The 26,442-nt window shown below is 42.1% G+C and overlaps 1 protein-coding gene and 1 non-coding gene across 2 annotated transcripts in view; both read left to right on the forward strand.

Annotated features, from left to right (window-relative positions):
• The first annotated feature begins 3,249 nt into the window (after positions 1-3,249).
• dchs1b (dachsous cadherin-related 1b) overlaps positions 3,250-26,442 on the forward strand; it is a 92,426-nt gene continuing 69,233 nt past the window's right edge. The window contains exons 1-4 of the mRNA XM_073479403.1: positions 3,250-3,552; positions 19,976-20,821; positions 20,930-21,127; positions 21,319-22,092. Coding sequence (XP_073335504.1) covers positions 19,994-20,821; positions 20,930-21,127; positions 21,319-22,092 — 1,800 coding nt within the window. The 5' untranslated portion in view covers positions 3,250-3,552; positions 19,976-19,993. The remainder of the gene's footprint in view (positions 3,553-19,975; positions 20,822-20,929; positions 21,128-21,318; positions 22,093-26,442) is intronic.
• Positions 9,242-9,314, forward strand: trnav-uac (transfer RNA valine (anticodon UAC)). Its single transcript has one exon. It is a non-coding gene; the product is annotated as a tRNA-Val (tRNA).

The following is a 26,442-nucleotide window of genomic DNA, read 5'->3' on the forward strand; positions in this document are numbered from 1 at the left end:
ATTATTATTATTATTATCATGTGTCCTCATAAACAAGTTTATTGTTGCATTATAAGACAATTTTAAGCCCTTTAAAGACACTTTCATAAAAGTTTATAGACTGTGCAAGAACATTAATAAAAGCCTTGTAAGTTTCTTACAATTACTTATAATAGGATTACAAAGACAGAGTTTACCATTTTTATTTGTATAGTGCCAATTCACAGCAAAGATAAGATAGAGAAAGAAAACCCATATTTTTTGCTGGACACCACCTCGACAGCCAGCAGTTGAATGATGACATGCAGCTAGACATGTCATCATTGGTCAGATTTGGCGGGGGCCCAGAGAAAACTAGGGAGTCTGACATTGTCTTAGCAAATGTACACACCGACGCAACATTAATTTTAGTGACTTCCGAGAGAGCCAAACGAGAGTCATTACCACTGACATGTATTATGATCTTACTGTATTTACGAATTACCTTAGCCAGCAGTTTCAAATTTGATTGGTGGTGAACTGTGGGCTTTGTCTGTGAACTATGCATCTTTCAGTCACCTCCCTGGTTTCCCGGCTACCGGCGACGAGTGGGAGGAGCTACACTATGTTGGTCCACGGCAGCTACTGGGGACCGGCTAACTACAGCAGCTAATGATTTGGCATCCATGGTGCTGAGCTGCATCTCCAATTCAGTAAGTATAGTTAGAAGTTAACTATGCTGTAACAACCATTATTAATAAATGTGAATTAACAGTTACTTACTGTTTACAAACTATACTTTATAAAGCATTTATTAAGCAATTGTTTATTGCTAAGTTGCAACTGATGTTTATAACACTTTGTAAATGGTTGATTAATGGTTTATGAAGCATTTTTTGTTTGTTAACAGTGAAATAACTATTAACTAAGGTTTAACTAGAAATTAACCATTTATTAATGATGATTATTATAAAGTAACCAACTATGCAGTTATTAACAGTTAACTATTCCCTTTTCGTCTACTGGATCTAAAGCAAGACCACTGCCTTGTTAGGGTTAATAAATCCTTTATTACACACTTATTAACAGTTAACTATGCTTATACTTGCCAATAAGCATCTCATAAGGACTTATAAGACTTATAAATGATCGTTCCCTGTTTTTACCATTGTCTAAAGGGGTTCTGCAAGGTTCAATACTGGGTCCTGTCTTATTCACAATCTATATTAACAATATTACATCCTCTTTAACAAATTGTAACGCCCCTCTTTATGCTGATGATACAGTCCTGTACTGCTGTGCTAAAACTGCACATAAAGCCATTACAATTATTCTCCAGCAAGCTTTTGACAAACTGCAAGATTCTCTTATTAAACCTGAAATTAGTCCTCAATGCAAACAAAACCAAATTCATGATATTCTCAAGAGCCAGAGATATCACAGACATTGGTCTGCATATTACCACTCTAACAGGACACAGTACTGAAAGGGTTTCTGAATACAAATATTTGGGTACCTGGTTGGATCAGAAACTCACATTTAAATTTCATATTAACACACTTGTTGGCAAGCTAAGACAAAAAAAATGGTTATTTATACAGAAACAGAACTACTTTCCCCATGATCTGTAGGAAACGGATCATTGAAGTTGTCTTTTTATCTGTCCTGGATTATGTGATGATCTATAGACATGCCTCTGTCTCCACTCCACTCCACTAGACCCGGTTTATCACTCCCCCCTCAGATTCATTACTGGTGACTGTTATTCCACTCATGCATGGGCAAATTTAACAGTAAGACGTGACAGCCATTGGTTTCTGTTTCTTTTTAAAGCCTTGAAGGGCAACATGCCACCATATATCAGCTCTTTATTAAACTGGTCACAGAGTCACTATTCAACATGCTCTAGTGATTGTATAATGCTCCAAGTTAAACACTACATTTGGGAAAACTGCTTTCAGTGTCAGTGCTCCGTACACTTGGAACATTTTACAACGTACATCTAAACTTGATACAGTCATACCTATAGGTCAGTTTTAGACTTCTTCTACTCAGCATTTGACTGTAACTGTTTTTCACTACATGCTGTCCTGTATATTTGGCTGCCGTTTATCTTTTATGCACCTCAGTTTTATTTGTGTTTTTTCATGTTTGTTTGCAGTTTCTTATCATTTTCAAGCACTTTTTCCATTTTATCTGTATTCTGTCATATTGCTTCTTATCCGCAATTATATTTATGTACCCATTCTGTTTACTCGCTCTGTGATTATGTTTGTTGTTTCTGTTTGTGATCATATTTTTGCACCTATTCTGTGTTTTCAATTTGTGCTCGCGATATCATTAAAAAATTATTTTTTTGAGATTTAAATAAAGGTTGAATGGATGGATGAATGAATAAATTATAAGGGCTTTATTGCCTTTTAACTAACACTCTTTACAAGGACCTTGATGTAAAGCCTTACCATTTTTTAATTAAGCTTTAATTTTTTTATACCACATAATTGAATTTGAAATCATAATGTTATGTTGCACAGTTCTGTGCAAATCCATGATTATTAAATCCATAATTATTCAAATCAAAACACACAGAGACAGTTATTAGAAGCCACACATCTCAAATACACAATTGTAATTTTTATGGGATAGATGAAATGCAGAATTCCTATAGGGGACGTTTATCGTTTTGTAAGATTTAAGCAGTGTCCTTCTGAATCACATCATAATATTAATCTCAGAAGAAGGGGAATAATAGAAACGATCTTGTTAATGACTCATTTCCATGCATAATGTACCATGCTGAGCTAAACTCCTCTTTGGATGGTGCATGGTGCGCTCCTTTGTCTCAAAGACTACTTCCACTGAACGGAGCTGGGGGGCACCAAAGTCTGCTCTCCAATCTCCTCTCTCCACAGCCTCCCCTCTCCCTCTGTCCCCCCTTTTGTGTAGCTACTATACCCGAATAAATTAGCAACCCAAGTCGGCGAGGGGAGGAGGAGGAGGAGGGGAGAGGGGAGAGGGGGGCTGGGCCTTGTGGCGGAGGAGTCGGCTTTCACTCGGTGAGGTGCGCGGTGCCTTGAAGCGGCTCTGTCTCAGCGCGCGCGCGCACACACACACGCACACACACACACCGCGTCTGAGTGACTGGATGCTGAGAGAGAGAAAGAGAGGAGAGAATCGTTTCAGATCAAGCGAGAGGGGACCAAGGAGAGCACTGCAGCGCTACAGACGGCTCCTTTCTTCCTCCGTGGAGCTTTTTCCAGCTGATCCAAACGCGCTCACCTGACACGGGGACGGAGGCGCAAAAAAGATAAATAAATAAAAAATAAGACTACACAGAGCCTTCACTGGAGGAGTAACGCTGTACGGGATCAGAAAATCTGTGGAATTGGCTCAAGTGTCATTTTTTGTGGATATTATGTAAAAAGAAAAAAGAAAAAAAGCCCAGTCCAGCTGGCCAGCACGGCTCCATTCAAGATTTTGTCCCGGTGGATTGTCTGTCGTTGGGGGGTGATCGGAAACCCGTTTGCATACTAATCAGGTTTGGAGAGGATATCCAGAGCGCACATCCAGAGCTGCGGAGCGGGTCAGATGAATGTAAGTGACAGCTCCTTTATTCTCATCCTCAGTGTGTGTGTGTGATCTGTGATGCATCTGATCAGTGCTGGGTGATAAAGGTGGAGAAACGAGCTGTGGAAGCTTCTGGTTCTCCATATAGATGGGTGCACCCTGCATCTGCACCTTGCATGCATGAGCTGGTAGCCGGTCGGGCTGCTGGAGACCATAGTATGAAAGGGACTACAATAGTATGGCATGATCAGTTTATCATGTTGATGCAGCGTTGCCTCATATTGATTTTTGATCACCATTCACAGCCATTCCAGCTAAACAGCCAGATTGGAAAAAGAGAAAAGCCCCTTTTTAGGATGAACATGAAAGGGAGTTTGGTCTAGTAGGCCGTTATAAAGCCTTATTATATCTTATGGAACTATTTAATAAGAGTGAGTCAGTGGTTTCCTCTCCAGGGTTGCCAGTTAAAAGCGAATACACTTTATTTTGGAGGGAGGACTGAACCACTTAATGGGAAACACCATGAAGTGCACAAAGTGTGCCAGCATACTTTGGACTATCTCCTGGGGAGACCGACTGATGTGGCAGGGATTTAGGAAGACTGTGAGGCGTCATTAGTGGAGAGAATTAGAAGTATGGTTGTGTGCTTTTGCGCAAGGCACCCTCTCACTTCTTTTTTTGTGAAGACAGAACCAAAAGACCGCAGAGTCTCAGTAGACAATAAAGACCAAGTTACACACAAAAATAAGAAGTCCAAGAGGTATTTTATGTAGTTTTGTTATCCAGCAAATAGATTCTGACACAATTGCAATTTTCTTTTCTTCAACATAAAGTGTATTTATAGCAGCCAGTTCTGCCTGTATATGTTTACATGGCCAAAGAGCTAAAAAAGGGAACCCAGGGGCATATTTAAGCACCCAACCACAATAGTTATTCCAGTCATATCTGGTGTCCGTTGGCATCCACATGAGCTCCTGGTTTTTCTCCTTTAAGCAGGGATACGGATCTTTGCATTATTACACTATCCACTTACACGGTCCTGTGTGTAGTATACTGGCCTCAGCCTCTGGTCTGCACACAACCAGTAAGAGTTTGGTTTTTCTCGCTGAGCGATGAGGCGTGCAGCAAGACATTTTCTAACAGGAACCATATGGATATCTGTCGGTGCAGCTGCAACCGAGCAGAGCCTGTGTTTGTGCAAACAACATATGATTACTCACATCAGCTGCTTTACAGGAGCAGGACTGAAAGAAACTCTGGAAGCCTTCAGAAATCATGGCAATTAAGACATTTCTGAAGAGTTTCATTGTTTCCTTGTTTGATTCTTGAGAGCATAATATAGATTTTTGAGCCTGGCCCAGCATTTAATGTGACCTGAGAGTGACTGATTTTGGAGTGTGGCAGCTGGCGTTTCCGCCTTGACCCCTGACCTCCCTGTGAAAGATGTTTCCATTCATCCTCATCCTCATTTAACTATCAAGAAGAGCTGTGATAATTAATGTCACTCCAATTAATACCTGTAATGGGACAAGCATGTCAAGGCAGAGAGGGCGAGTAAACAACCATGCTGTTTACCTTGAACTTCATGTGGATCAGTGCAGCTGAATGGCCGAACATGATACAGGATCAGGGGATTGATTCTCATGCCATAATACATGCACTTCTTAGACAACAACATCTGCTAAAAGACTTACTATTACAATTCTTGGGGGAGGCTGTACAGTACCCTCTACCCTCCAACCCCCAACCCCTTCATTGTTCATCGGATTTTTTGGGCGCATGTTGGCAGCAACGTGGCATAAACCTTGGCGTGGTTTCCGCATCTTATTCCCCTACTTGAATCTTAAAATCTTACATCTGAATCATGCAGGCTTGCTGGGAAATATTGTTGAATCTCTGGTTTAAGCTTTCATCATTTTGACGTTATTTTCCCAGATTAAATATAATACATCCATCCACTGTCTCTTTTTTGTGTTTATTCTAATGGTATTACTTTAGGGAATGTCCAAGTTATTCTTCAGCAAATCTCAAACAATCTCGAGAGTTTACTTAAAACTCAGAAGATATACAGAGTAATCAAATTGCGCATTCGCCACCCACATTGACGCCGAGATCCAGCTTGTACTGTATACACCGGTGTCCTGTTCGTGGCTCCCACAAAAACCCACATAAGAAGAAACATTTGTCTTTTTCAGTCAAGTTTCATTACGTGCATGATTTTCCTATAACCCCTTCACAAATTCAGATGTTTGAATTGTTAATTAAGAATACAAAGACACTAAACTATTGCAGAGGGGACTGCAGAGAGTGAAGGCTTTGGTGTAATATCTGCTTCAGCTTATCAACTTGAATCTCGGAGTGCTGCCAGCAGAGAAATTGAGTGAGGGGTGAAGAAACAGAAAGCATCTTCCCACCCAAATGTTGCAGCTCAAACAAGAATCTGTCTAATTGTATCCCAGAACTGTTTTTTCCTGGGTTTTGTTTTTTGTGCATGGGAAATCAGCGCCTGAGTACAAATATCGGAAAGTGACTCACAGACTCCCTCACCCTCTGTCCCCCCCCTCACTCTCTCTCTGACACACGCATACAAGTGTACCCACATGGTAGGTAGGGCTTATATTAAGGTCCTTGTAGTAAACATTAGTTAATAGGTAATAAGGCCCCTATAAGTCCTTATAAGATGCTTATTGGTATGCCAAAAGCATAGTTAATAAGTGTGTAATAAATGATTTATTAACCCTAACAAGGCATTTGTCTCACTTTAGATCTGTAGCTACATGCCATTGGTAAACCTTTACTAAGCTTTTTTGTTGCTTTATTAGGATTAATACATACTTTATTATGCACTTATTCGTAGTTAACTATGCACTTATTTACAGTTAAGTATGCTTTATGCAGCTATTGGATCTAAAGTGAGAACAATGCCTTATTAAAGGTGTGATTTGTTAGAAAATTAGTTTAAAATGTCAGATTACCAACAGAATGTGAAGAAATGAATGTTCGTCAAAGACGTCTGTGTATTGTGTTGAAAAGATATCTACCGAGCTAGTGTTAGCGTGCTAACCAGCTAGCCCCATGCTCAAAAACCTTTTTCTCCCAAAGCTCCTGTGCTAGCAGTGTCAACACCAACACTCCCCTGGTAGTCCTGCTAGCTGCACGGCTAACTGAGCTAACAAGCTATTGGGAAAGTCATGGATGTATAAAAAGAATACAGTCAACAGCAGTTTGCAGTTACTCGGGCGATATGCTACCTCTCTTTCTTGGGATGAATTCAAGGTGGCCAGTTCTTACATACTGCACCTTTAAAGTTAATAAATCCTTTATTATGTCTGTATTAACAATTTTTTTAAAAGATTATTTCTTTGGGCTTTATTGGATAATACATCTAAAGATAGGGGACATGGAGCAAAGGGCTTCATAAATGTCTTATAATGTAAGAATGAACATGTTTATGATGGTGTTATTAAACACATATATAGTCATATTAACACATAATAATGTTAATAAGGACTTACAAGGGACCTATTAACTGATGCTTATTAAAAGGACCTTAAAGGGGCACTATGTAGGGAATAATACAAACTGAGAAATATTTATCTTTTCCATAACTGAATAATCAAGCCGTTCTCAGGGGAAAATAAGGTCCCCAGAACACTGTTTGAAGCTAGAAAGGTGACAGGGTCCACCAAATGTAAACAAGACAAAGACAGTCTGAAATTGTGTTGTCCTTTAAGGTCAAGTTCGTTTATTCAGATTATTCAGTTTATTCAGTCATGAAAACAAAGGGAGTTTGTTTATTTAGTTTGTTTAGGCATACAAAATCAGCCAGTGAAGATCTTTCTCTTCTGATTAAAATTTCTCTCCCCAAACTGGACCTTGCACCTTTCAAACAAAGTGTCACCATCACTCAATTACATCCTAACTTAGACCCTTACCCCTACCCACACCAAACAGCTAAATTAGCACCTTAAAAGCAAGGAGAGCCATAAAGAAACATCGACCCTCACAAGTATAGAAATACAACCCACACACTCTCCATAGTGTTGAATGGGAAGCTGATGAGAACCACCAAAAAATAATTAAAGTAACATAAATAAGATTGTTTTCCTCTTCCTGGCACCACAAGTAGCAAGAGGAAATATTTACCCTCCATCTTTCGCTCACTGCGCTACGCTGCTGATGCCTGGGGTTAGTGTTGGTGTTTTTATTTACCTCTCAGACCACCGTCTCAGACATAACATAAACCAAAGACTCAATATCGAGGGGATTTTGTGTGATTTCGGTTTATAAGGCAGCATGTGAACTATAACCAGTGTTAAGCTGCAGAGGGAGTTTCCTGGAAAGCCACTTGCGTTTGCATCATCCATCCACAGGAAGGCCAGGCTGCGGTTATTAATAGCTTTAGTTGTAGAGTCAGAAAAATATGATTCCCATTGATAAGGAATCCCCTTTGCTGATTGTTCCACATTTCATTAACTTCACCCCTCAGGGCCTCTTGGTTGCCATGGCAGCTGTAATCACCAAGTCTGCCATCTTGCTTGTGATTATAATCGTGAAATTTAATTACAGCATTGTAAAATTTGGGTTGTGGTGTGTGTGCTAGAGAAAGTGGTGCCCAAAATCTCAGAGCTTTAACTATGGAATTTCAAGATTTTATTTCTGGAAACCTTTCCCCTTTCCCATTTTCTAAGCAGTTACTATCCAAATTTATTTTATTCTTCATTCTTGCCTCTTCAACTCTTGGAGATAATGTTTGAATTATGAGGTTCATACTTTGCAATTTGTGGTCGTAGTAGTAATATTTTCATACAAATACATTCTGGCAAAATGAATCAAACCTGGTACATAATCATCCAAAGTCATACCTCATCTTTTAGCTTGGACTGAAACCTATTTTCTGACAGTGCACTGTACACTCTCCCCCCAGGGGAAATACATATCTTACCTTCCTACTTACAGTATGAAGACCCATCTATAATCTGCTGCTCTGGAGAAGATATTACTATATGCCTGACTCAACCAATCAAAGGAAATGACTGGACTCTGCTGTCAGGCGCAAAGTGATTGACTGGCTGGAGGTCTGAGACGGTGCAATTCAATTTTTGTTTGTTCTGAAGCCCAGTTCTGAAGTAACCGCCTTCATCGTTATTCATGGTCTTTGTCTAGTAGGGATCCTGTTAGTGTAATGATCAGGTCAGCTGAATTGGAAAGACTACAGACACTGGCCAAATAATAAAAAAAAGACATCCATACAGTGCAGGACAGAAAAGGGCTGTTTCAAATGTCTTCACTTGCTATGGTGTAATCTTTGAATTTGACAACAGACACTGATCCAAACTAGCCGGCATAGCCAGACCTTAGGATCTGGGATAATGACTGCTGGAAATGGGCTGTTATATTCCTGGATGAAGCTGCAGATGGAAGTCCTCTAAACCCTGGTGTTGTCTCGAGTTTCCCCATCCTGTGCTTCTCCACTGTGGGTTGGACCTGTGACACTGGCTCCTGAGTGCCAAAGTGTGGCTAAATCGTTCGTTGAAAGTCTGTGTTTCTCGTTGTTGCAATAGATGGATGGAATAAGTGAGATTGTTTCTGTGCATGAATGGATGTACGCAAGCAAGTGTTTGGCCTTTAGATACACTAGTTGTTGATGGAGATATGCCATTAGGGGTGAACGCAAGCCCTGTTTCCATCATTGGTTAAGCCATCAGATATATGTGGTTCTGTAGTGAAGTGTTTATCATGTCTGCTTTACACGCAGGAGGTCCTGGGTTCAATCCCCAGTGGAACCACTGTCTTGGTGTGCATGCAGCCTGTTACAGTACATTGGCTCCCGCTTGATTTATCCATTTTTTCCCCAAACTTTTAGCTGCCCTTTTTTCATCTTACTTGTTTTAACTTTATTAGTAATTTATTTAAGCTGCACCCTTTCCAAACTGCTAGTAGGGAGGGCTCTGTTGGCCTGTTTTCTTAATCCAAAGATCCAAAAGACAAAGGTATTCTGTGTAAAATTAAGCCAGGCTCAGACTAAAGGCGTATGGGGGTGGGTTTAACCCCAATTTGGCCCTCCCAACAATTGGAGGAGAAATCTGGTCTGGGGAATTTGAGGGGTTTTCCGATCCAGCCTTAAATGTCCTAAACTTCACCTGGACTCATCTGGGGCGTCCCGATACTTTCACACATGTTTGATTTTTAGGATTTAAAATGTGGATAAATGCATCAGTACTTTCCAAGCCAGACCACTACAAGCAATGAGAAAGACATCATAAAGCAGATGACCATGCTGCCAAACAAACGTTCTAGCCCTTGAGGCTAATTTTGGCGAGCATAGTACCTTTGACAGATGCTAAACAAGTGTGTTTCCCACACATATATTGTACTGGGGCAGCCCGCCCAGGTATATTAATGGCTAGCCACATATATTTGGCAACCCATTTTTGCCATTTTATACTTTTTTTTTTATCTGTCCAAGAGAATGACACTATTCATGATTGAGTAACTAGTAGACAATCTGCCCCATCTTGTTGCACCACTCTTTCTCCATTTTCTCAGTTTTGTTTATGTCTGCTTCCCCATGAGATCATGTGAGGTGGTGCATTGCTGCCTCTGGCGCAAATCTTACTAATACCCTGTAGTGTGTGACGTACTATCATTTTCAAGTCTATAAGTGTGTGCGTGTTTGAGATTAGAAGAACATCTGTGAAGGTACTCATTATGTGTGTGATGCAGCCTGATTTCAAAAGCAGTCTTAAAACTCCTTTAGCCGGAGCCCAGGTTTATATAAAACACAGTAAATCTTCATATTTGCAAAGCTACAACCAGCAGGTATTTGACATTTTTGCTCAATGAATGTCTTAATTGTTTTTGGCTGTATTTCTGTCTGTCCACTAATTGGTTAATTGATTAGCTGTTTCAGCACTGTATCCTGAGCCATCAGAGACATTTCTTCTCTGATCTTTTCATCGATTCTTCCCCATTGAAGGGGCGACCGGCGCAGGCACATGTGCATACACTGCACACATGTTTCTGAATGAAGCGAAGTATTAATTTCATTAGTCACATAAAGAGATGAATGTGGAAATGGCTCTGAGCGAAGATGAATGAAATGTGGTAACTTCTGCCCATCTGGGAGCTTGATGGATGAGAAGTGTCTGAGCTCTGAGGCTAGAAAGCCCGGCAGAGAGAGAGGAAGCGAGAGAGCCCGTCTTTGTAGCATCTCATGTGTTTTTAATGAAGTAAGTGAGATGATCTGAGCTCCTGGTAACTTCAAACACTCGCACCGAGCAGAGATCCGCATGTAGGGCATGGCAGCTCAGGTAGTGCAACGTGTTATGCAAGTTAAGGGATTCAGAGACTGGATGTGTGTGGGTGGTGAGAGGGGAAAAAAGGAGGGAGGAGAAAAAATTGGCCAGAAAATAAAAGTTTCTTGTTTCTTGATAACTAAGAGATGGAAAGCGGTGACCTTTAGCAAAGTCAGAAATGTTTTTTGTGAACCGTTTGATATTTCTGTCAGAGAATCAAAGCGCTATTGATCAGTCTGGACGTTAATCTTTCATTTGGAGCTCCAAACACATCTATCACATCATGTCTTTTTTATCATGATTCCCATTTGCTCATTATTAACTGATGAGTATTGATGTCTATGTTACTCTGCACAGCAAATTAAAACAAAGACAGACAGACTTAATTCCCAGGCTTACCACAAGAAACATAATGGAGTAACATGATCCAAAGGCATTCTCTTGGAGAACAGCTGTCGGCGCGCCACTAACCCGAGAGTTGATGGAGAATTTAATAACTAATAAGCCAAGTCACTGTCCCATATTCTGAGCGAGAGATGAGTAATTACAAATTTTAACAGTTTCCCAGATCTGTCAGCCAAAGAAGAACCTAATTCCCACTCTTTCCTCGTGAAGTTAAGCCTGTAGAGTTTCTCATAGGAAGATACTGACCTCTTTTCAACCTAAAAAAAAATTCACCGATAGCTGGCAAACTTTTCAACAAATCATTTAATCACTTTGATTAATATTTATGTGTTTTCTGGAGTAATAACATGACCTGATACAACCTTTTTCCTGGTTGGCTGTTAGGTCATGCCGCTGATTATTTCATTGAGTGGAATGCAGAGGGAGATTAAAGTGTGTGCTCGCCAGTGTGTGTTTAAGTTAGAGGATGGATCTTTGGTTTCTCTGCTCCTGAGCCTGTTTTGGCTATCAGCTAAGTGTTTTGTCTTTGAACCTTTCCCCTATAATGAATTCTGTTATTCCTTTAATATTGTACTGTGTGTGTGTTAATGTAATTATCACATTGTGGGGTCAAGAGTGTGTTCATATTGCCACATGTTGGGACTCAGCTCCCATATGGGAACAAAACAGAAGTCCTCACAAAGTTCAACATTCATTTTAGAGTTTTAGGTTTAAAATTATGAGTTTTGGGGGTTAAGATGGGGTTAAAGGTTGAGGTTAGGCATTTAAGGTTAGGAAAATCCTACAGGGAATTATCGTAAGTCAATACACTTTCCTTAAGAGTGTGTGTGAGAAGTACCACCTAATCATGCACAGAAACAAAATGAGTAATTTGGCATAATTGCGGTATAGTCAAGTCAATTATTTGCATTGCATTTAAATCACATTAACATCCAAATGTAATGATTCTCAAATGTTGCATAAGGCATTCAACTTTACATCGCAAAACATACTCATGCATGCAATGTCTGATATTGGGCTGCAACTAATGATTGTTCTCATTAATAATTAATGTATTATTACAGTAATTTGTAAGTTTGTAAACGGTAATTTACAAACCCGATCACCAGAATACATATTAGCTATATACTTTTCTGCAAAACCACAGATAACTTCAATCTGAATGTTCCTCTACTTTGCTACTTTCCGTTTGTTGCAGTTGAATTTTCTATTTCTCTTTTGTCACAACATTGTGCTTATGCACTGGTTAGGTCTACACACAAAAACCACTTGGTTAGAGTTAGAAAACAACATGGTTTGGCTTAAAATACCTGTTTTCCTTACCACAATCACGGATGGAGATGGTTTGACTTCCTGTGAAAAATAGTCGGTTTTGGTCCAAAATGTCCTCAGGTGTCCTGAAAAAACACCCGCTTTCGTCGCCACAAAAACAGATGGTGTCCTCACAAATACCCACCGGTGTGACCTGAACTGCATTCAGCTGTTTGGCAGCCTTGTTGACTGTAATAACTCCACCACCGTCCCTTCTGTCTCCCAATGTGAATATATCTGTAGTTAGCAGAAACGCTAACCCTAATGTTATATCCTGGCAACTGGGCTGTAATATACATGATTCATCGTTTAGTCTATAAAATGTAACAAAAATGTGAAAAACGCTAATTTTTATTTTAATTTGATGTCAAATTGCTTCTTTTGTCCAACCAACAATCTAAAACCCAAGGACCCTTTATTTAATCTCATAAATGACGAGCATGTGACTGACTAGTTGTTTTAGCTCTATTCTAATAATGCGCCACTAATACCTATAACAAAATACCTAGATATCTACCTAATACATAACCATAAATGCCTGTGTGTGATGGGAGTGCACGTGTACAACAATCTGCAGTCAAATGAAACCACCAGGTGCTTGTTTGTGCATTTTAATGTCTTCCACATTCAACCCTGATAAGAATATTTCCTGACGTTTAATTACTTCCAGTCACTGTCCTGTGTATTGAATCGGGGGTTACCTCCCAGACAGAACTCAAAATGCAAATCATGAATAGAGTAACAGTTAGTTCGGGCCTCTATCAGTGTATTTATTTCAGTTTCGCCATTGAGGTGAGGTAACGATGTTTGACAGAGAGTCATGGACTTGGTTCTGCTCGACAACTTGCCCTTTAGGGATATTAAACATGCTCTGATGGGGAGGGGTGATGAGTGATGGTAGATGGCAGCTGCTGCTTCACCTTCAGGGACATCTCGCCGTGTCTTTTTTTGTTTTGTTTTTTGACTCTTCTGGCTTTCTTTGTTTTGTTTTATGATCTCGCAACTTCTTGTCCCGGTATTCTTTGAATTCCTCCACACTTCCTCCACACACAAACGCACGTAGAAACAAAAAAATCACTGCACAATCACTTGGCAGCGTGGCCTTGAAGGTTAGTGAATCACCTCCAGCTGTGTTTTCACTTGTTCCATGGCTTCACCGACGGCCCAGAGGGTACATTATTTATGTGTTTGCGTGAGTCTGCATGCGTGTGTGTGTGTGTTTCAACACTCACTCGCACTCGGTTGAACTTCTTCACATTTCTGTCTCCATCGCTGTGGCAGTGTTCTGAAGGAAACCTCATCCAGAATCAAACTTTTCTTCTTCTGACTGCAACGTTCTCTTTCTTCTTCTGGCCTGTCGGGCAGTAAAATCTAGGACGTTTTGTCACAGGGGACGTGGAGTTTGTAAGTGTGTGACTGTATTCCAGCTTGACAACCTCTGTGCGGGTAAATAAACAAATCTGAGTCATCACACCAGCTTTGAATCGTTATGCTGCTGCTGCAGTTTTGGAGTCTTCTACAGTTGTTTTTCCCCAGCTTATAGTTCCCCGTGGAGTTGTGTAAGAATGTCAGTGCAGAAATGCAGAAATGTAAGTGTAACATGCCTTAAAGTTCTGTTGCAGCAGCATAATGAATTTAATCACTTAAACCAGTCCTTACTTGTGAAAGTGACAGAATAAATGAGTTAAACATAGCCCATAGCTCAGTACTCAGATGATTGAAAATGCACAACCTGTTGGTGTTAATCCAATCAGATGCAGCATACCAAAAATGACTTTATTGAGTAATATTTCAAATAGCGCTGACCCCAAAACGAGGCCACATACTGTACAACCAGGGCTGGTGTTTTATAGTTGAGAATAAAACAAAATTTAAACAACAAGTCACCACTTTAACCTCATTTTCATCGCATCGTTTCACATCCAAATGAGAGGATTGAGCCAAACCATGAAAAAATATTTCACTCTCCAAATACCTTTGGATTGGAACACAAGAAAAAAAAAAATCATTCAGACTTCCTCAATCAAAAAATAAGTCTTGTGCCCTCTAGTTTATTATTTTCTTGTCTGCCCTTCAGACAAGAACAAAAACAGAAATATGTTAAACAAAAGTGAGCACTTGAGCCTCAAACTAAATCTCAGTAGGCTCCTGGCACAAAGGCTCACTCTCGCTGTGAACTGACTAGTCCCTGCGATGACGTGGTCCCCCCCCCCCACACCTCTCTGCAGCCTCACTGATGTCACTGACGTGGACATTTATGTAGGAAATAAGTCATAAAATAAAACTCCACAGCAACATTTCATGGAGAGAGTTAAAAACAAAGGCTTTCACAGAGCTGAGGCGAACTTGGAAAAATGAGCTTGGTACAAAAGTTTCACTGATTCAGATAAGAAATTAAAAGATGTACCTCTCTTTCCCTTTCCCGGTATTTATTCGTGGCTGGATTAGTTGTCACTCTGTATCAGGTCAGCCAATGAGTCACTTCATCATAATTAATTCAAACTTAGGTGCTACCGGTCTCCACAGATAGGTTGGGTTTCACAGGTTGTGAAAGCTTTTACAGCTACTTCCCCTGAGGTGAAGTAGCACAACTGTATGTCACAGTCATGAACTCTCTCAGCGCATAGTAGTGGTATTAATATTGATTACGTTTGGTGCATGTATATTTTAGTGTGTGTGCGACTGTCCAGACAGCGGTCGTCTGGCTGTTTGAGGGTCTGGTTCAGAGTTGGTTCGGTTATGGAAACAAACTGATATCAATCTTTTAGGGCTGCAACTGACAATTATCTTCATGTCGATTAAGCCCAAGATGATGCTCTCAAATGTCTTTTTTTATCCTCAACCCAAAGACATTCAGTTAAATGTCAAGAAACCAGAAGATATTGACATTTATAAAAGATGGAATCAGAGAATTTTGACTTTTTCAATTAATTGTTGCAGCTCTGAAATCTTTAGTGTAGACCTGAATGGAGGAAAAGTAAAGGAGGAACTTAGGAAACATACGTATATGAGCATATAAAGGGACTTAAAATTACAGACACACACAACACATGCTCACAGCGCTGGTGACAGCTGGGGTTGGAAAACGGGACGTCTATATCCAGAGATCCGGTGAAAGGCAACTCAAGGGGAGACAGGGTTAGGGTTAGGGTCATAGTTGTCGTCCCCCAAAACACACGCAACCCAAACGACATGAAAACTGAGATGCAAAGCATTCCTCCACCTTCTACCCCCCTCCAGACACTCAGCCCTCCCTCCCTCTTCTCACAAAGCTTTTTACTACTGCAGACTGCTGCAGCCGGTTTCACCACAACCTGGCCTAACCTTTCATTCCCAGTCATTTAAAGATTTGGTGTTGCTCCAGTCACCATGTAATTGTACACTTGCTGTGAACTGTCACAAAAGGAGAAAGATTTAGATTTTTTAATGGCACCAAAACTAGTGCATTAACACCATATACATTCCTCCATGAACGTGATTTTTGCAGTTGGGGTTTTGAATATGCAAAGCCAAGGTTGTAACCACTGCCTGTATTTATAGCAGGCATATTTCTGATGTTAACTTGTGTATTTCACTTTGACAGCTCTCCCTTTATTCCTTCCCCCGTCTGACTTTTGCTGTCAGTCACAGAATCTGGCCAGTGTTTGTTCTGGGTGACACAGAAGCCGTTGCAAGGCTGAACTAGCGGCTGCCAACTATCCACAGGCGATGCCAGACCTCTCAACCGCTGAGGAACTAGCTGAACGCAACCCCGTGCTGTTCCATCAAAGCATTGAAAACATGGTTGAGATAGAGGCGGTACGGAGTGGACATTTTTTTAACTTGGAGCTTCGTGACTTTGGGTCCTGTTTAGCTTGGCCACGGGTAGCTGTGGCGTGCCCGGCTAGATCTGCTCAATCCATTAGAGGGGACGGACGGAGGGAAGGAGGAGGGACAGACATTGGAGGGATAGCGAGATAGAGAAGCCTGTTTAGATTTGGCACTGCAGGAGGAAAATGAACTGTTCCTCCTCACAACTGAGATGCACCAGTGTAAACACACTCAAATGGTCCCTTCCTATAGAAAACACTATGGTCTTCTATTATATGTTAACAGCACTTTAGAGCGGAGGCCCATGTATTTGAGGCTTTGAGGCTTGCGCACAGCAGAGGCAGATTATGGGGGTGCAATGCCAGATAATAATGTGGCTGAGACTGCATGGAGCCCTCTGGGTCTGCCCTGCCTGTCAATGTGGTCGCACAGAGATGATGTCACTGCTCGCATGCACATGTGTTGTGCAGGCGCACAAAGACACAGACAAATAATAACCCATGGCACACATTTTATATAGTTTTTTCACATTTTAGATAAGAAATTACACTACCTGAAACATAATTGATCATAATTAGCCAAATATTATAAAGAGTGCCACTAGAGGGAGTGAATCAGGCGGTTGTCTTTTACTCCACTGACCACCATGTCCAAGCCAGCTCCTTTCAGCATGGGCTATATTTTAGCCCTCGCTCCCTCCATTCCTCGTCAGTGCGTGTTTTCCAGGGTAAACACAAGAGTATTACGGCACACGTCAAAAGGGAGATGATGTCATGGACCGAGCGCTCATTGACAGTGACAGATTGCAGCCGTGCGATCTGTTCATCAATGTAACCTTTCACTGACACTCAACCGGAGCAACGAGGACGTATAACGACACACATACGCACTCACATACACACTCTGGAGTACGGCCTCTCTGACTTCATTTTTCAATCATAGGTTTTGCCTGCACAGCTCAGTGCTCCCTAAAGACAATAAGGCCGTTGAGCCAAAGCAAACTGTAATCACTCCCCGGAATGTAACTTTTTCTATTGTGTCCTAAATCCACGTTTTCCATCTCTTTGCTTTGTTCTTTTTCTGTCCTCCCTTGTGTTCTCAATGGCTGCATTATGGTACAGTGCTGTGGGTTCATTTCGTCAGAGCGGGGTCTCCAAGGGCTCTGACTCAGCAGTACAAGGGTTTCTTTTCATCATCACGCCCCTAATTGTTTCTCAAACCTCTTCTTTCAACTTTTCTCTTTCCCTTCTGCTCTTATTCGAGACAGACGCTCCCATAGACACCAAACACTCACAACTTCTTTGACAAACAAACAAAAGAAGGGTGTGCGCATGCAGACTGTGAGCTCAGCCTCAGCTTTGATTCCCTCTTTGTGTAGGAGTGCAGCAACTGTCCGGAGCAGCCGTCTGCACCACATGTAGGGGTCAGCGACTGTACCGGAGGGGCCAGTATCAGTGTCCCTCTGCCTGTCCCAGTGGAGCTATAGACTTTATTAATCTCTCCTCCACAGAGGTCTCATAAACTACCGCAGGAGGTCAGGGTCAGCACAAAGGCTGGAGGGGTGGAGGGTTGCTGGTGGATTCATTAGATATAAAATAATGTGCTTTATATTCTGTGTACACTCTAAATAGTCTCTCAGGAGTAAATCTAAAATTAATAACAGAGTTCAAGAGTATCAACACACATGATTTGAATAATGATTTATGTTACTCATGTTACTCAGATCTACACCAAAAGTATTTATCAGACTGCAGCCTTGAAATGAAACTGAGCAGAAACAAGAAAACTACCAAATTTAGCTTTAGGGCGAGCATCTCTGTCTTTATCTCTATTATGGGAAGTGATACAGTGATTTTGTTTCTACTGCTAAGTGCAACCTCACCACGATGAACTGTTGTATCTTTCCATTGGCCTGAAAGAAGCTCAGTCCATGCTCTTTTTGCAGGTGCGAGTGTGAATGCTTCAATTCAACATATGCACAAACACTGCAGCCCGGCAGCAGGCTGGCTTTCTCTCTAGAGGTGCGAGACATTCCTAAAGTTAACTGTCCAGATTATACATGCACATAGGGAGTGATTGTCTGGGTGAATATGGCTGGACGGCAAAGGCCAACACCCTCCGCTGACAGCTCACCTCCTGTCTGCTACTGCCCCACACATTTATAGTCTTGATAATTTGTCCCAAATATTAGCTAATAGCTGCAGGACTCATTCACATTCCATTGAGTTTTTTAATGTTGTCTTCATCAGTGTGTAAGTGTATAAAGCGGCATCCCTCTGGTCCCCGAACATGATGAATGGGTTGTGTCAGAGCTAGATGGTCCTCCTCATTGCAGGATGTTTTGAAGAGTTATATGCTCAATAAATCTTCCCCTCTAAATACGAGAGAAACATGCGTAAACAATTGGTCTCATTTCGAATATAATCTAAATATTTGCAGACCTCATCAAGGGGTAAAATGAACATCTATCTCGTGAGAGTTTACTAGAGCAGCCGTGCAGGTTAAATTTGCCAGAACAGTTGTGAGTGTATTTCCAGAATTTGGTTGTAGTGTGCGAAAGTATGCGTGTCAAACTTGGGTCAAATACCATTTGCGAATAATTATTGGTGTTTGTTTTAACTTGCTGGAAAGTACCAGATGGTGGTTTAGCTGCAGGATAGCTCAGACAGTGTCAGGTGAGTTTTAGATTTAGCCTTTTAAACTGTTGTGGTTACCTTTCTTGCAAATCAAGTGTCATCTGATGACACACAAGGCAAGTTAAAGCACACAGTAACAACTTTTTGCTTGAAGCATGACTTTGAAAGCTATAGTACGTATATCTGTTCATGATTAGATTCAGTTTATGACTGATAAGAATGATTTAGCATTAGCATGGGGATGGTATTATCTTAAGGATTTGTGAATGATTTAGACTTCAGAGAACATAAAGGATAAGCTGGCAGTCTTAAATGAATGCTTTTCCCCATAAATGCCCTGCTGAAGCAGCTATAGACTTACTTTCCCATGCATTCCTTGTTTTTCTGATTGAGTGTGTGTGCGTGTGTGAGTGTGTGTGTGAGCATTTGCTATCCTGAGACGAACTGCTCACGAAAGATCTTGTTGCGTATTTCAGTGACTTTAATGCGTTTTCTCTTGGGATTCAGTGTGTGACCGTTCCAGACACTTTACAATGTTGTCACCCAGTGAATAAAATTTGTTATCCTTCAGATAAATATAGTTTATGATTCTGTCCTCAGTGTGTTTCCAGCCAATGTGGATCCTGGACAGATTTAGAATTCCATTTTCATGCTCGTTCGAAGCTTCCTGATCCAGGCGAAGAGTTCTTTCCAAAATGTTATATATATCCATTTTATTGGGAGAAAAGCTGAAATTCGTCAGGCAGTGTTTTTAATATAAGTTCTGGATTGTAAAAGTGTTAGCACATTGTCATGTAAGGATTTAAGATACAATTTGTTTTCATTTCATGCTAAGAGAGAAAGTGATTTTTCAAGATGTTTTCAAATGAATTAAATGAAAAAACCTGTTCAATTGCTCAATTCGCACATCATAAAACATATCCGTACTTATAGAAATACATCTTTTCTCTGGCTGATGTTTTTCTCTTCCTCTCTTTTTCTCTCTCACAGGTGTAGCAGTACCCAGCCATGCCGTTAACAAGTAAAGGGTCAAGACGGAGGGCTTGGGTCAGCGGACCCTGTGTGTGCTCAAGTCTCTGGCGACGGAAGTCACTCTTTTATTTCTGCATCGTACTTCTTGCGCAGTCTACAGCAGTTCATGGAGGAGCACTGGAACTCCAGCTGGATGAAGAGCAGCCGGCAGGGACCATCGTTGGTGACATCAGTGCTGGGTTACCGCCCGGTGAAACCGCAAGTCTTTACTTTATCTCGGACCATGAGGGCAAAGGCGTCGGCAGCGATCTCAACATCGATGAAACCACGGGCATCATTACCACTGCACGCCGTCTGGACCGCGAACAGAGGGACCACTATAGCTTTATCGCTGTGACAATGACAGGAATCACTATTGAGGTGTCAGTCACTGTCAACGACATCAACGACCATGCACCTGTATTCCCCAAAAAGAAAGCTGTTCTCAAGATCCCAGAGCACACAGCAGTAGGGACAAGGTTTTCCCTGGAGCCTGCGACAGATGCGGACAAGGACCAGCTGACCACCCAAGGCTACTCTATTCGAGAGGGAAATGTAGGCCAGGCGTTCAAACTGGAGACCAAGAGAGGTGCTAACAAGGTGCTGTATCTAGACCTGGTGGTCAACGGACTGCTGGACAGGGAGAAACGCTCATTATACACTCTTGTCGTGGAGGCCTTTGATGGGGGCTCACCCAGAAGGATGGGATCCATGACCCTGGAAGTGACTGTGACTGACATCAACGATCATGCGCCAGCCTTCAATCAAAGCAGATATCACGCTATTATCTCTGAAAGTCTCCCACAAGGCAGCAGCATCCTCCAGGTGAGCTCAAGTCTTGTCAGTGTTCAGATAGTGACCTGTTACTGTCACTCTTGCTGCCCTCAATCCAGATGTTCCAGGGTAATTTAAATCTCTCTTTCATCTTTGCAGGTGTTTGCGACAGACGAGGATGAGGGCGATAATGGTCTGGTCCTTTATGAAATCAACCGACGTCAGAGTGACCCGGACCGCTACTTCGTCATGGATATCAAGTCTGGGATCATCACGCTGAATAGGCCCCTGGATTATGAACTGAAGAGGGTCCATGAACTGGTGGTCCAGGCCAGGGACAACGCCAGCCAACCTGAGGTAATTGCATTATGGTTATTCATTAGATACATTTTAGTCTGTATTTTTATGTCACCACATACCACAAAAAAAGATTTCCCTTCTTGCAGCATTGATAGCTCAGAAAATAGTTCTGCTTTACAGAGTTATGAGAAGTCCACTACTATAATGACAGAAAATGATTTGAGCACTAAAATGCACCATTTTCCCAGGTGACCAACGCATTCGTGACCATTCACGTACGTGACTACAATGACAACCAGCCCACCATGACCATCATCTTCCTCAGTGAGGACGGCTCTCCGAGGATTTCCGAAGGGGCCCAACCAGGCCAGTACGTAGCTCGGATATCTGTCACCGACCCAGACTATGGAGAGTATGCCAACGTGAATGTGTCCCTCGAGGGGGGCGATGGGAAGTTTGCTCTCACAACCAAGGACAGCATCATCTACCTGATATATGTAGACCAGGTTCTGGACAGAGAAGAACGGGATTCGTATGACCTCAGGGTTATGGCCACAGACTCCGGCACGCCGCCCCTCAGGGCGGAGTCATCTTTCACCATCCAGGTGACTGATATCAATGACAACCCCCCTCTGTTCGACCAGCAGGCCTATAGACAGACCATACCTGAGGTTGTCTATCCTGGCTCCTTTGTTCTCCAGGTGACTGCCAGGGACAAGGACCAGGGCCCCAATGGGGACGTCCGATATAGCCTCCTTAAGGGCAAAAACTCGCACTCTGATTGGTTTTCCATCGACCCGGTCACAGGGATCATTACCACGGCGACGGCTCTGGATTTCGAGTCAGAGCCGGCCCCTAGTGTGACTGTTATTGCGACAGATAGCGGTCGGCCGCCACTGTCTTCCACAGCAAAGGTGGACATTGTTCTGCAGGATGTTAACGATAACACACCTGTGTTCTCCAGCAACTTCTACAATGCCTCCATCAAGGAGAACACCCCAGCTGGGACCTGCTTCTTAGAGGTAAGAGAATAGACTAAGAAGTTTTCTCTCCTCCTTTCCCTTCAGCTCTCTTTCACTCTACTCTTCTTTATTTGGTAGGGGAACTGCCGTTTTTAATTCTCATGGCGCTCAATCTTGCGGCGTGTTGGCCACAAGATTATTGTCCTACATATGTAGCCAAAACCAAGTATTCACTGTCTCCCTTGTTCTCTCATCTCTTTCTTCACTAACCCTTTTTTCACTCTCGCCCACCCCTTAAGCCCTCTCTGATTACTCCCCTGGAAAAAGCCTGATTTATACATCAATATAAATGAGTCTGGAAATCAAAGTCATGTCTGAAGCGAAAAGCTGCCTAAAAAGTCTTATTTCAGAAAGGGATGGTGCATTTGGAAGCGCTGATGTATTTGTGATGTGATTCATAAAAAGTGGGCTACGAGGGGAGAAGCGCAGCCATTCAGTGTGTTCATTTAGAGTGGAAAAGATTTATAAAGGTGGGAGAAAAAAGAAACAGAGCGAGAACGGCAGGGAGGGAGCCTTCACCTGCATTCCTGAAGCTACTGCGAGGAGATTTACTCTATGCCGGTATGTCCTCTCTCTCACCTCGTAGGGTTGCCACGGTTACCAAGCCATCAGCGTAGGGTGAGCCGTCGGTATCGGCCCGCTATCTCGCGGCAGCTTCGGCTGTCTTCCTTTTATCTCGGTTCCAGCAGTTCTTATGTGTAAGGAGGACCTCTCCTGAGAAATGAAAAAGGATGACTGGCTGTTTGTCTTCCAGCAAGGTCTGAACTTGGCATCATGCACCGTTTAGACCGACTGTTTTTACAGGTTGGTTTTACCCCTCTGCCGTGAAGAGGATGAGAAGGAAAAGAAGCATTTCTGGCTCTCAGCACTTTTGAGAAAGCCTGCTGCTAGAACTTAAAAGCGCAGTGGTACTAATAAAAGGCTTTGGACCCCTAATCATACCAACCGAAGTGGAATTAGATAAATAGTTGAATTTCACATGCTTGCAGCTTCATTTAACATGTATTTGGAAAGGATTGCTGGATGGTATTCTGTGGAAACTGGCATGTGGGCCTACCTTTTAGGGAACATAGGCGAGGAGGGAAGTAATGAAGAGAAGTGATATGAGATGCAAATGAAAGAAGTAGGAAGAAGAGAGGTGGATCGACTTGTGGAAGGACTGAGAAAAGGAAAAAGAGGGATGTGGATAAATAAAGCTTTAACATGATTTATTTCTGAGGTGTCTTTACAATCACAGATACAGCTTGTCCGTTGCTGAATCACTGAACCCTGTAATTTACTCCTAATTAGGCTGCTCTGTTGAATTATTACATCCCTCAACCAATGAAATGAACCCCCTGGACAACGATTCCAGTGGTTGCAACAGTTGTAATCAACCGTTAGTCGTTTTCCTAATCCTAGCCGGCAGTTACTCTGGCACTAGGTGCAGGCATAATCCCATGCCAGACATCACGGGTGGTTTTCCAGTATGCCAGAGCGAGTGAATAAGGCTTGATTTGCTCATTCCGGCACGTTTCTTAAGGCTCGCTCAGACTGAGCCAAGATTCTCCGGGCAAGAGTCTCCCCACAGGGGCTGCGATTTGCAAGATAATGGTAGTTGGAGTAAACTTTTTTTTTTTTTCTGGGCCGGTGGACTATGTGGCTACTCAGATTGGACACACGCACACATGATGTTAGACCTGGCATTATAGCCTAATGGATGCCATTCCAGATTAGCTCTGTATTTTCTCCATTTGCCTGCCAACCAGCTGTCAAGATCAGGGAGCATTTGGTATTTTACTCTGTCAAGATAGTGACAAAGTGAAGAATTGGGTCAGGTGGTCCAGTCCAGCAGGCCCACTTTACATTTTTGTGGGATGTTTTCTGGCACGACGATCAGCTTGTGAGGTTTTGTCACGTTCCTAACAGAGTCGAGACGAAGGCAGAAAGTTCTCAGAATTGTACCAATATTTACAATAGATAACAATCACTGTTTGGCTTGAGGATTTATTATACTGGCAAGGCTGGCTCGGTTTGAATTTTGGACACTTTGTTTAAAAATGTGGGAAGAAATCAGCAAATGTTTAATATCTCAACAACAAAATATGTTATCAGAAGCGTTTGAAGGGCCGGTGGGACACGTAGCTACGCAAGGTAAGGAGTAGTTCTCTCTCCTTTCAGCCCAAACTTTTTCTGTTCCAGGTTTCATTTTTTCCACGTCTCTTTTTTCTTTCATGTGTGACCTCATCCTCCTTATTTGTTCTTTTTCTTCTTCTATTACATCTTTCTCGTGATGTCTCTTTTGCTTTCTCTCTCTCTCTCCACTCACACATACACACATGCAGCAAAAGTGTGTAGGAAGTTTTTCTTATCAGTCCGGCTACTATAGTAATCTGTAATGTGCTGCAATGTTTATGTAGCCGCGACACAAAGGAGTTATTTATTTCTTGGTTTCCCTGCTTTCCTCTTCCCCCGCTTCCTTAAAGTATTTCCCAGGCTGGAGAGGTTATGGTGCGTCAGTGTGTGTGTGTGTGTGTGTGTGTGCATGCACATCCATCTGATTCAGGTTCATATCCTGAGAAGGTAGAGATCATGAGAACAGCGTGAACTGTGGCTGATGATGAAAAGTGACAAGTGTATTTTACAGTGGAGCTTTTTCATTGTTTAAAAACTCTTATTTTAGGCAAAAGTTGCCGATCTGTGAGGCGTCTGTTCCAATGAGTGCTGATGCCACTGAGTTGATATGATTACTGTCAGTTTTTCTTGATCTTTTTCTTGGGCTTAATCTGTGTTTTTCAAAGTCTAAGCGTATTTTCTTTCTTGTGTTGGTTGTGCCTTGCACAGTGTCTGTCAAATCCAATGACATGCTCACTTCCAGCATGACCTGACCGCTGGGAAGCCACTACTGATCTCACAAGCACTGACGTGCACCCTCTTGCCAAGACTCAAATGCAGCACCAACAGACATCAACATTGAAGTTGCAAGCTAAAAGAAATACTGCTTAAGGAATAAAGAAAAATAATTTCAAATGAAAGTCAAATAAAAGAAAAGCACAGCAAAAAAGAAAGCTAGAGTTGCATGTGTGCCTTACTGTACTGTATGTGCCTGCCCGTGTATGTGTACACTATTAGGGCCAAGAACTCACTTTCAGCAGGTGATGCATCTCCCCTGTGATGTTCAGCATGTGGTTTCCTGGTCAGGCCTGTTAAACGACACTCAATCATCTCAACAGAACCACAGATGTGCTTGGCTGGGAGGTGTACAAAGACATGGAGAATGGCTTGCTGGGATTACGGCAGTATAATGCTAATGCTAGTCCTACATCTCACTGTATTGCTACTGTCTGGGCGACTGGTTGTTAAACTAAGAGTAATGAGATATTTTGACCAGAAATTAGACAAACATACCTGCTAAGATTTTGCAAATTTCTGGTCAAGACAAAATTTTGCTTTCATTTTAGTGTCACCAGTCAAATATGGCGATATCTACCCCTGTGGCCACACAACAGATTATTTCACCCACTGAGCAGGCCTAGCTGGTAGACAGATAAAAAAAAAAAAAACGAGACAAAGTGAATAAGAATATGTGAGTGTGGTGTGAGTCGACTGATATAGAGCAAAAACACGTAAGAAAAGAGACAGGTTTCTTTTGACAGGTGGAGTTAGTCCTCCTGAACTTCCCGCAAAACCACTTAAATAAACACGACACGTCTGTCTGTCAGAGTGATCAGCCCTTTTGGTGTGAAATCCAAAGTCTGGGACCCCGTGGCGAAAGTCTATACGGCTCTATAAGGAAAGACTAATCGTATTTCAAACATACACACACGCATGCACACACACTGAGACTAATCGCATTTGATAAACCAATAGAGCCAAGGACATAAGGTGACGCACTGAAAACAGGAAGGTGTTCAGCTTCCTGTAACACTCGACCGGTCTCCTGCTGGTGTCGCGCAGAGAAACCAGAGCCAGACCAAACCACAGCTTCCACTTGGAGCTTTCACGCTCTCCGCCAGCCCAGACTCAAAACACACACACTCCAGTTTTTATTAAGCTTGAAAATGCTGGGAGGAGATGAAATTTATTGCCCGCTTGATGTCTTCTCCCCCGCTTGATCTCACACAGTGGCAGCTGTGCTTTAATTCGCCCCTGCTCTGTTGAAATTCTGTCTTGTGTGTTTTAATTAATCTGTCAGTGTGTTTAATTTGCGAGGATCAATAGCTGCAGGTTGGAGCGATCACTGTCAACACACGCCTCGGTTGCATCTAACGGGTGATCAGCGCTGACAAATGGTCGGGTTCACACACAAACGGACACCAGCGAGATCGAAAACTTGGTGAATCGTTTCGCGCTGTTAACAGCTGGCCCCTG

Source organism: Pagrus major, chromosome 13 (assembly GCF_040436345.1).
Source record: "Pagrus major chromosome 13, Pma_NU_1.0".
Taxonomy (NCBI): Eukaryota; Metazoa; Chordata; class Actinopteri; order Spariformes; family Sparidae; genus Pagrus; species Pagrus major.